This window comes from Lepidothrix coronata, unplaced genomic scaffold (genome assembly GCF_001604755.1).
Source record: "Lepidothrix coronata isolate B3197 unplaced genomic scaffold, Lepidothrix_coronata-1.0 Scaffold75, whole genome shotgun sequence".
Lineage (NCBI taxonomy): Eukaryota > Metazoa > Chordata > Aves > Passeriformes > Pipridae > Lepidothrix > Lepidothrix coronata.
In genome coordinates, this window is record NW_016690255.1 from 6,186,065 (window position 1) to 6,198,197 (window position 12,133).

At 43.4% G+C, this 12,133-nt stretch overlaps 1 protein-coding gene across 4 annotated transcripts in view; it reads left to right on the top strand.

The window, feature by feature from the left end:
- Positions 1-1,116: 1,116 nt before the first annotated feature.
- Positions 1,117-12,133, top strand: part of SPIRE1 (spire type actin nucleation factor 1) — a 124,578-nt gene continuing 113,561 nt past the window's right edge. For 3 of the 4 annotated variants that reach the window (XM_017819455.1, XM_017819456.1, XM_017819457.1), the window contains exon 1: positions 1,117-1,497. In XM_017819455.1, coding sequence (XP_017674944.1) covers positions 1,191-1,497 — 307 coding nt within the window. In that variant the 5' untranslated portion in view covers positions 1,117-1,190. Of the gene's footprint in view, positions 1,498-1,919; positions 2,014-12,133 lie in introns of those variants that run through there. The other variant, XM_017819458.1, reaches the window with a different exon arrangement.

Below are 12,133 nucleotides of genomic sequence, written 5' to 3' on the forward strand. Positions count from 1 at the left end.
CAGCGTTATTTAAGTACTAGTTCTATCTTATATACAGCGCTGTATTTTACACACGTGTATGTCACTGCAGGAGGGAAAAAGCTGCGGCGTTTAGAAGAGCTGGAAGTGAAAGAGGATTGAGGAGCGGTAAGCGAAATGGGAGAGCAGCTGACTGGCTGGAGCCAGGCGCTATCCCGACTGTGCGACAGGGGGCACTGCTCCGCGCTGTCCCGTCACACCCTCCAAGTCTCATGTGGAGCGGGTGCGAACATCTGAGGGGTGAAATGCTAAAGAGAAAACCACTGTGTTCGGTGTCAGTGTTAGGTTATTTAGTCTGTTTTTCTCCTCGTTCACCTGGGGAGAACCTTGGCACGAAGGGCTGTGCCCAGGTGTGTTTAGGGGCAGGGACGTCAGTTCCCAGCTGCTTGGAAGACGATTCCCTTGTTGTTCCCTTTCCAGACTGATGGTTCAACTGCTGCCAGCCTTGCTGCTGCCGAGAATGGAGCTTTCCCGGAGGAAGTGTTTAGGTTGGGAGGGCAGACCCTGGGACTCAGGAGTCCACCCTCCTGCTGCGAAAGCAGGGTCCGGCTGATACGTTTCGCCGTGTCCGTGATGATGTGGGTCGGTGTCAATGTTTGACAGTTGGGGTCGCGGGGGAGTTGTTCGTTTCTGCGGGGGTTGTTACCAACACCCGGCGCAGAAGGAGCGGCCCGAGGGTTATGGGATAACACCACACTGCTGTCCGTGTCTCGGGCAGGGGAGGCAGCCCACCGTCTCGCCGGGAGATCCGAGCCCTGCTTGCCGTGGGAGCCCTGAGGGTGAATCCCGCCTTGTCCTTCCCCGCCGTAGCGGCCGGGGCCGGCAGGGGGCGCTGCGGCGCCGGGCGGCGGCGGGGGCGGGCGGGGACAGGACGCCATTGCGTTGCTATGAGCTGTCGCTCCCCCTGCGGCGGCGGCGGGCGGACCGGGCGCTGATTTTGCTGCTTGCTTTCCTCCCGCCTGGTTCCTGGATCCAGCCTCCTGCCTGCCTGCCTGCCTGCCTGCCTGCGGCTGTCCGTCCGGCGGCCTGGTGGCACTAGCGGGGCGGGGAGGATGAGCACGGCGGGACCGGGCGGCAGCAGCACGAGCAGCAGCATCATCAGCGCAAGCAGCAGCCGCTGCCGCGGCGGCGGGGCCGGTCATTGAGCGAGTAGCACCGAGGCGACGCAGGGCATGGAGCCCCAGCCCGGCGCCTCCCGCCCTGCCGCCGAAGAGGAGGAGGACGGCGGCGGCGGGTCCGGCGGGCAGCCGGAGGCGCTGTCGCTGGAGGAGATCCTGCGGCTCTACAACCAGCCCATCAACGAGGAGCAGGCGTGGGCCGTATGTTACCAGTGCTGCGCCTCGCTGCGCGCCCGCGCCCGCCGCGGAGAGACCCCCGCCGGCAGGCCGGGGGCGGCGGCCGCGCACCTCCGCGTCTGGCGGGACGGCGCCGTCACCCTGGAGCAGGACGAGCCCGACCGGCCGCCCCCGCCCGCCGCAGGTAAGGCTGGGGGTCTGCCGGCCCCGCTCAGCCCCCGGGCACAGCGGCGGCACCAGCCGGGGTCGGCCGCCCGTCTCCATCAGCCTTTGTCCGGGAGGGGACGGTCCTTCCCGCCGGACGGTCGCGGTGGGCGAGCGCTCGGCTCCTCGGCCGTGCCGGCGGCGGCGGGGCGTCTGAGGGGGTGTGCGTGTTTGTATGTGTGTGTGTGTGTGTGTGTGTGTGTGTGTGTGTGTGTCCTTGTCCCTGCAGGATCTGGGTGCCGTGCGTGGAAAGGTAGAACCCGCCGCCTCGGATGCGGTCGCCTGCGTGCGGGCACGGGCAGGCGAATGCGGGTTCGGTGTTTTGTAATTGCGTCGTCTCTCCTGGTGCGTAATCCCGTGTCATCCGCGCACCGGGAGCGCCTGCTTCTGGGGCTCCTCCGGCCGTGCCCTGCATCCCGCAGGGTCTCCCGGAAACAGCTTGGCATCAAAAGGCACCTAATAGAAATAGATCGATTTAGATGTGTGCTGACATTAAGTAAGTGAGAAAGCCCTGTACAGGGGCTTAGCACCTACCATCTGTTTCGTTAAAATACCCAGGAAACCGTATCTTGCGTTGGAAAGGAAAATGAGGGCGCAAGTCTTTTTCGGCATTTCAAAGCTTCTGATTACGGATGCGGAAAGCAATAGTTTTTCTTGGAAGTAAAGCTCGATTTCTGAAAAGAAATTAAAGCCGGGCAGCACAGGGATGTGATCGGTTATCATATACATGGTGATATTCCCCAGTAACAGCCTAGTTCACGTTAAATGTCACAGAATTTTCGGAGGAGACAGAGGTTTTGGTATTTTAAAGTTGAGTGAAGCAGAAGACAGTGGTAAATTCACAAAATGGGATTAATGGAGCCCTCAGCATTTGGAACACGTATATTATGCGTGGTGTTACAATTTAATGAAGCCTTTTAATACAATGCCAGTCTGAAAAGTCTTTTGGCTGAGATTTGCAGTAATACAATTTGGAGCTAGAGGTACATGCAAATATGAAAATACATGCAGTGGAAGAAGCAACATAATTTTGTTCTACAATTGTAATGAGTCTAATAATGACTCCCATTTAAATGTGATCTGGTGTGTTTTTAAAATTGTTTTTAAAAATGAGTCTTTGTAATGTTACTTAAATGCCAGACCAACACCCAGAAATTCCAGGAAAATGCTTTCCTGACCAAGACATCTGCATGTCACAAGTGCAATGAAGAGTTCTGTATTGCATTATTGTGTGGTGCTTTTGCTAACAGTCTTTTGAGATGATATCAGACTTCTTCCTTTCTCTTTCCGATTGGAGGAAATATATTGGTTTACTATGTCTTTCTTTTTTTTGCTTTCTTTCCTTGCTATTGATGGGCTTGTTCTATTTCCTCTTACCTCCTGTAGGAGGGTGTTGGATAAACTCAGATATAAAATTCAGGCCCCTCACTGATATCCAGCATGTTTAGTTTATGCTAAAGCTACATGTCACATCTGCATTAGTGTTTGAAAATGTTTTAGTTAACATGTGCTAGCTTGAGTATGTTGGTACCGCATTTAAATATTTGGATGGAAGAGACCTTTTTATCTTCCAGCCCTGTCTATTTTTCTCTCTTTTTTTTCCTGTCTTTTTTTTTAACCTTATAATTGTATGCTTTATGTTGTATATTGGCTAACATAAATGAAGATAACCAGTCTGCTAAGACCTCCCAGGAAAGCAAGAAAGGGGAGCTATCCCAGGGAGAGTACCCCCTCTGGTGCACATAATAGAAAAGTGGAGGAGGGGAGTTTTCTGCCAGATGTCCCTAAACCATACTCAGTGATCCCGCATTTCCATCATCCGCAGGCTGGTAGGTGCCTGGATTTGAAAGGAGGCAGTGGTCCTTCTAGGGTCCTCTCCCTGCTCCTGGCCTTCCTTATCTCCCAAACTTTGAAGAGACTATGGAAATATGGAAATACAGGCTCACCCATCAAGCTTTCACAAAGGATTTTGTATGTTCTTTGATTTGTGAAACCTGTAGCAGGTTTTCACTGGAAACTGTCCTGTAAGTGGTACAGTGAATGTTGGTAATTCACTATACTGAATATTGAGGAGCTGACAGTAGGCTTGCTTCTGGTTGGTATCTTTTGAAATGTTCCAGTTGTTTTTCTTATTGCTCACTGCATTCTCCTGAGGTGATGATTAATGAGCTTCTTGAGACAATTTCATCTTGAGCCTCTCGAACGGGTTTTTATTCTTAGCCTTCTGTATTCTGCTTTGTAGCAGTGAGAGCTTAGGAAGAACCATTGCACTGGTGCTGTGTCTTGGGGAGCGAAGCATAGGCCCTGAAGCTGTCTGGTCACATTAATTTTACTCCTGAGATATAAATTAGAAGTTTTCTTAAAAAGAAGTACTGATTATTTAGAAACTGATGGTAGTTTTCCAAAGCAGTTTCTTGTGAAACAGTTTTCTAGTTAATGCACAATACTTGAAATTCCAAGTAACAATATATAGAAATTGAAGAAAATGTCCTTGAGATAGGAAACAAAGATGAGTTTCGCTGATAGTGGGGCAGAAAAACACTGTTGGAGTTGAATCACTGTCCTTAACCACAAACAGAGACTGATTCTCAGATCTTTCTAGTGTTATCTGTGTGATCTATTAATATTTGGCCACCTTGTTAAAAAAACAAGGTTTTGGTTAAAAAGAAGTAAAAATATTAAGGATGAAAATGCCACTCCTTTATTCATTTTGATGTAACCATTAATATTACCTGAATCCCTGGCAAAAGGAGAATCAGAAAGGATTCCTGCTAATTGTTTTTCTGCCTTTGTATTTCAGACAATTTAGATTTAAATGCCCGTGTCAGGAGGTTTGTTAGAGCAATAGGGGTTCTTCGAGTTAAAGCTCTGAGTTGTAAAGCTGTTTTGTTCTAGCGATACATAAAAAATGTATAGCTGTAGGTTGGTGCATAGGTTTGGATAATTCACAGGAACAAATATTGGCTGTTAGTTTCTGTTTTAGTAAACAACAGAATCCTGTGTGGGCAAATAAAGGAGTCCCCAAAGAATGGTGTCTTTGGGTAGCGAACATTCGGGCTTTGTCTGGGATTGTGGAGAGCGATGTGATCAGTCACGCCTGTCAGTGGGGCTCAGGCAAAGTCAGGAGCAAACGCAGCCGTGTCACAGAGTTTGCTCTAGAGACGCACATGAAGTGATGTTTTTACAGAGCAGTGCAAACCTTATTGCTTTTCCAGAACCAAAGTAAGAAAGAAACATGAAAGTGCAAAAAAACTGAAGAAATGCTCATTGTGGTCATCTTAGTATGGATCGTGGTAACTCTGTTACATCTGAGTACCACAGAAACTTGGGTTGCTTAGAAATACCCATGATGAAATTGGACATATAGAGTAGACTGTATTTTAACTAATGGATGTTTTAGCCATCTCTTTGTTACTTGCAATTTATACGAAAAGAGTTAAGGGTGGCATCTCGTGAAGTGCCAGCTGCAATAAAAAATGACTTCTGAGTGAGCTAAAACATTCGGGGTAAACGTGTGGTTTGACTTCCCTGAGCTCTCTTGCAGAACCACATTTACAACATGCTTTTATAAACTTGGAGCAATAATGAAATGATAGATACAGGAATAGAAAACCCACACAAGAGCTGGCAATAGACCTCATGCCCAGTATTCAGTGGCATCAGGATACCTTAGGGCACAGGAGGCTATTTCATTGGCATTGAGCTGTTGCTGCAAGCTGCATAAGGGGCTCTTGCTTTTCAGTGCACTGGCTGTGCCACCTCCTTCCTGCAGGACAGTTTTGGGCATAAGCAGGCTTGGTAAAATGAGAGTTTTCCCCATGTGTTTTGTTAGTGCCAGATCCCTGACTTAGCAAAGGCAGCCACTGATTCTGGGGATTGCACCAAGCTCCTTAGGAGGAACAGCCGTGAGGGTCTCGGAAAGGGGCAAAGGCGGGTATTTTGAATGCCAAGCTGGGCTGACTTCCATCCATTGGCTGTTGAGGGCTGGCATGAATGTGGTGCTCCTCGGCCTTCCCTCTCTCTCCTGAGATCGCACCTCTGTGGATAGTGTCAGTGGCCCTTCTTTTGCCTTGTCCTCCAGCCTTAGAGGAAAAAGCACAGAGGGAAATTACTGCTGGTCTTATCGGAAGCACGTACGATGCAGATTTTTCTCTTGGCAATCTGCTGGATGTTCAGCAGGAGGGCATAATGAATAGAGTATTCTGGCTTTGAATCAAAAAGATCACAGAAAAGTTGACTGCATGGTGGCTTTCACGCGACTTGGAGGGCTGAGGGTGAGACATACTGGAGAAGAATAGTTTATGTTGTCTTGGCAGTTTTAATGACTTGTGTCATTCTTACACCCTTGTGTGCCCAAGTATTGGAGGGCAGTGTGGAGAAATATAGGATGAATAACTGCAAATTCAGCTTGTGTGCATCAAGACATTCTCATCTCTCAGCTGCTTGTGGAGCAAGAGGAAAAATAGGCATGATTTTTAGAGGGAAATGAATGTACTGACACTTTCCTTCTAATTTTACTGGCCCTTTTAAAAAATGATGGATGAGAGTTGCTTTTCTTGCTGTTTAAGTTTCAAAAGAGGTGTTGCTATGAATAATGCTAGAATAAATAGTACCTCTAGAATGCTGGCTTAATTATACTCTGAATTTGGATTTAGTTCAATGCTACTCAGACATATCTGTATTTAAAAAATAGTAAGACTTGATGTATTGAGCCTCACTTTATCCCCCAAGAGTTTTAAGATAGATATCTATATAGGTATGTTAATGTTGTAAGTCAAGGTAGGAAGAAAATAGTACTAGACAGCGCAGAAGAGCCTTGGTGAGTTGATGCTTTTATCTCTGCTTGCTCTACTGATCTGCGAAAAAAGAAAGCTTAGGGTTTATTTATGCCAGACTTTCTGTCATCATAGTGGTTCCCAGTACGTAAGTGTGAACTGGAAGGCTTCCAGTCATGGCTTATGCTGATGCATCCCGTGCACCAGGGGTTACATGGGCTCTCTGTGAATATCCCAGGTGCTGGAGGTCCTATTGTAGGCAGCTCTGGTGGAGGAGGATAAAATAAACGAAGGAAAGACCTCGGCATAACAAAACAATGTATTTGACTAAAAAAAGGTGCATATTTCAAATGCCTGCACAAAAGAAATGGAAGGAAATTTCCAACAGTGGTATGTGACCACTTCTCCATACAAATACCTATATTTGTATGGAGAAATGTTGAAGATGGTAAGTAGGCAGTGAAGGAATGAAGTCTGATTTGGTGTTGTCTGAAAACTGCACTTTTTCCTAAGGAAAAAATAAGAACTTTGGAAGAAAAACTTTGACGAATTATGGGCTCCTGATATTAATAATGACTTTAAGTAAGATAACACATTTGTACTTTAACAGAGGTTTTCCTGGCTAATGCAGTAAAAATGTTGCTGTAGAAAGGAAAATGGAATTTTAGTTGTCATTGTTAACAGTGGAGTAAAAAATGAGACATCTGCCATGATGTTGCAGAGAGTTATCATGTCCCTGTGTGGCATCGCTGGAGAAAGAACAAAGATGGGTTTTTTTTGGCAAAAACCATGGGTGATGGAGTCCAACTTCAGGGCTGGCTGGAGGTGACGGTTTACCCCACAGTACCCGGTGAGAAGTGATGGGTGGGACTCGGGGTCATGCAAGAAGAGCTTTGAAAATGAAGATGGTAGCGGTGTTTGATGTGACAGAGGGAGAGAGAGAGAGAGAAAGTGCCTTGAACAGGACGATTTAGAGAGCAAGACGTGATCAGAGTGACAGGCAGTGCAAATGACCTGCATGGCAGCAGCGTTGAGAATGAGCCTTACCTAAGCGTGAGCGTGTTTGCCAAGTGTGCAGGAGGTGTGTTGCAGGTGACAAGAGGATTAAAGGCACATAATGTCCTGGTTCCATGTTGGCAATGAACATATCTTTATAAAACTGGGGAAGCTTTTTCTTAATATTTGTTAAAAGGAAACTGAGGAGTGTTTACTCTTTGTTTCTGAATTAATTTATCACATTACAGCATTGGATCTGGTAAGGAAACAAAGGGAATATTGTACCATTCCCGATAAAACCTTAAGGTAGCTCGTGTGACAAGTGCAACTATGAGTGTGTTACTGAATTTTATTACTGTGCACTTTAAGAGGAACAAAAGGAGATGAGTCACTTTGTACAGTGTAAATACAAGACTGCAAAGAGATTGCCAAGGTAGAGAAGAATTAAGAGAACTCCTTTTTCATATACTTGAGAAAGTTTATTAACAACTGGTGAAAGTTCTTAACAGATCCAGCAGTGCTGTATTATCAATTTAGAAAAGCTGTAACTTGCTTGAAACTCCAGATCTGTCAAACATGATGGGAGAAACTGCTGATGACTTCAATGAAGTCAGAATTCTGCCAGGAGCACACTTACTTATTGGATGAGCAGGCAGTTGGGTAGCTCCAGGAAAAAATAGAGTATGATTAGAGTAACAGAAATTTTAAAAAATAAAAATAAAAATTGAAACACATGAATTCTGCAAATTCACACTTTTTTGTGAAGGGTTGATGTCTGGACAGGTCAGAGGAAAGTGAATGTAATATCTGTATTTACACATCTGCAGAAGAGACTACAAATGGAGCTCAACAGCACTCAGAGATGTGGATCTACCACAGTATTTTCTTAGAGTAACAAAAATTGATGTGATCCATAGGGAAGCTTAGAGATTGGATAAGAAGGTGAGCAGTGGAACACAGAAAAATTATATGGTGAGCACAGGCTTGTGCAGAGTAGAAATGAGACAAGACAAAGAGCCACTATTTAATTATATATTAGAAGGTAGCACTAAGGTAGCATGGATTTGTTAACTTGCAATTTAAAAAATATTTTTGTTACAAAATTTAACAGGGTATTAACACATAAGACCTCTTAGCAATTTATAAGAGGATTGCCTATGACTGTACCAAATGAGGAGTAACTTAAGTGAAGTGTTGAATGGAGAAAAATGAAGGCACATTTTTGTGCCTATCTTGATTTTTTTTTCCTATCTTGATTACATTTCTGTGCCAAAAAGATTGACACAGGGAAGGAAAATCATGACTGCCTTTGGTCTAGAAACCTCTCTAAGAATTTTCTTTGTATTCCCTTACAATTTTTACAGTTTCTTTTTCTTTTCTCTCCCAAGCAGAAAAATGAGCCATATAATTACTAAGTCATCAGCTGTAGGCTGATACAGAAATCATGAGTCACAACCAAAAAACCACAAGCTCTGAAAACTCATCCCATTTCTCGTTGCCTTCTAATTACAGTTTAAAGGAAGGTTATGTTGTTCCTCAAAGTGTGTTTTTCTTAAAAATATGGGATTCTGTGCTTGCTGCTCTGAGGGGTCTCTGATTACCTCTCCTAATCAAGTCTGCTTTCTTCCATTTGCTCATGTTCTCACTCTTCTTGACCTTCTTCCCTGCATCTTGATGTCTCACTCATAAGCTACACTTTCCCTATATTTGTCTTTGTCACTTTTTTTTTCTATTTCTGTTTATCATCCAAGTTTTCACTGTCCTCCTCAGTTTATCTCGTAATATCGTCCTTAGCCAGAATTCTGGCTCACTCCTCCTATATCAGTATTTTCCTCTCCCTTCGTTTAATTATGAATCCTGTTCTTTGCATATTCATCTCTTTTTCTTGTGTTGCATGGTTACCTTTGCTTTCTTCTTTCATTCCTTTTCCTTTTATTTGTACTCATCTTGACTCTTGTATTGATGAATTTGTCAGATTTGGTAACTAATCTGACCAGTTTCAGATTAGTTACCAGCTCTCCAGTTTTTGGTAACTCCAAAGTTGCCAAAACTCCAGTTTCTGCAGTCAGATGATGAAATGTGAATCTGAACTACTTTTTTTTCACTAGGGGAGTTCCTTATTCTCTTAAGGGCAGAGAAAAGCTTATTATTGTAGCTACAGTGCCTCTTGAAGATGTAAAAGCTAGAATGCAAATACAAATTCAACTAATTGTTAGCTTAGGAGAGTGACTGAAGACTGTCCAATTTAAGGAGATTGAGTTAGTGACTCTTATGTTCTTCCTTGCTCCCTTTCTATAGGTTAGCTCCTATGTTCCCTCTTTGGCCACCTTTACCACTGTCCTCTAGTACATACAGGCAGTGTGTGTCATTGCTACCACTTGGGTTCTGCTGTTGTGGCAACAGCAGAAGTGGGCTGTGACATTTAATTATAATCTTTAACAGAAAATGAGTTTCAGGTTTGTTACCAGTGCATACATCAGCCACACCGTTGCCAGAAAATCAGTGCTTATAATTTCAACTCTGCAAGAAGGTCCCTTGAAGGAAATGCCTGTGGATCTGAGGAGAGGAATCTGAGACACTAGAGGAAGGCTAGGGAGATGCTCTGAGCTTCAGGGCTCTTAGAGCAGCTGGTTATGGCTGAAACAGCGGCCATATGAACGTGGTGTCACATCACTAACGTCAGCTCTGTACCGTAATTTTTCTTCAGATGGGATTGCAAATGGTTTTGCACATCCCACATGCTTTCCTACAAATATGCTGTGTCAATCCATTCTAACATACTGAATTATCTATTTTTCTTTCAAAACTCTTAAATGTGTGTTTCTTACCAGTGGCAGCAGTACAGGAATCTCCTGCCCTAAGGGGTAAGACAGTGTTCCCTAGTGCTTGAGGAAAGTTTGTCATGACTCCTTTTGTTGAGAGTTTGATATAAGAATAATTTTCAAATAGAAATTTTTAAGAACAGAAAGTGCTTGTGAAGGTTTGGGATTTCTTTTCTTTTTCTTTTTTTTTTTTTTCCCCTGGTAAATGGGACTGGTTTCAGACATACAGGAAACCTCCAATGTAAGTCACTTTTCTTCTTGCAAAAACTTCACTTTTTGCATTTCAACAAGCTGAGAGTGAAAACCCATATAATCTTCCAAACTGTAGTTTGTTTATAAGCTGAAGTTGACAGAATTATGCTGTTTACTAGTAATGAATGTATTAGCTGCTATTTAAAAGCTGTCACGGAAGATTATTGTTGAATGTTTTTTTGGCAGTAAGAGTGGTGGAGAAGCTACACAAATGAATAACTAGTTGAATGGTTCTGAAGTCTGGAGAAGTCTGCACTTATCTTAAGAAGCAGCACCTGAAATAATTTTTCAAGACTTCGCCTGTTTATCAGAGAAGCACTTAACAGTGCTTGCAGACAGAGACTATTCTATGACTTCTTATAGGGATTTTTCTTCTTGCAGTGCAAATGAAGAAAGTGTGACCCTTAGGCTACATTTATGAGTTTCTGCTTTTTCAGTCATGTCAGCTGAAGAGGGAAGAAATTTCTACCCCAGCCAGTATAAATAAAGGCAATTTAAGTAAATTGGTTTGTAGGAGCCATATAAAAGCTAATTCATTTCCATCTTGATAGATGTATGTAAGTGCATTAACAGTATTGTTAATGATCTCTTCTGAAATGTAGTAAATGCTTGATGGAGGGTGTCCACAAGTCACTGCAAACACCTTGGGGAAATCTGATAAGTGTATAGCTGGACTCAGGGTGTACAGAGGCATATGGAATGGTATAGTTAATAATTACCATAACACAGCATATATTATAATGTTGTAAGTCACTTAGTAGTTTGCACCTGTCTAGAATACGGTCTGTGGTGCATTTGAACTGGTGTGAGGCTTAAAGTACTTGTTATTTTGCCTTCCTGCCACAGCACATGCAATCATGACAATACAATTGTTTTTTAAAATGTTGATATAAATAGGAATAAATAATTCAGTTTAGTGTTCCCTATATTTTTATAATAAAACAAAAAGTAAGTCATGATTTACTCTGAAAGCAGTAGCAAATTTTGAAAGTAGCATATATGAAATAAGGAACACCTTTATCCGAAAAAGGCACCATGTGCTATTTTTTTTTCCTATCTTGATTACATTTCTGTGAATTAGTCTTATATCATCTTCTATCATGGAGACACATTGTTTTGGTCATCTGTAATTGGATGTTCACAAAAATAGTCCCTAATATTAGTAAATCTGCTAATAATCCTAGGGGTAGTTAAAAAACATTCTCAGTAATTTTCTCCCATTTATAGTTTATAACAATCACACTAATGTTACCATTTTAAACAGAAAAAAACATTTTATGTGAATCTCAAAGTGAATCAACCAGAGACACCAGTCCTTTTGAAAAGATAATGTGTGATGCAAAAGCCGCCTTTTTAAGTCACTCTTCTGCTTTTTGTTTTGAAGTCAGACACCAGAGCTAAGCATTCAGCTTACATTGGCAACAGTTCAAAAGGAAGGTAAACAACTTTCACTCTGTTAGGTGGATGTTCCCTATTCATTCAAGATGTGTTTAACCTTTAGTTTTGAAGGGAAGGTGACCAGTTCAGTATGAAAAATTAAGCTTTTTGTCTGTGCAGGTGACTCTCCCTCAGTGCCGAGTGTTTTGCATGTTGTTCTTGTGTAACATGGAGTCAGTATGATCACTCCTCTGTGCAAACATTGTGCTAACCAGTTGGTTGAGCTTCCTTGGGCTCATCAGCCAGTCTGATAAAACAGTCTTTCCAGTTATGGCTACAAACTGCAGACTTTTCTTAACTGTTGCAGTAAATCCTTGGCAACCATCCTGTGGAA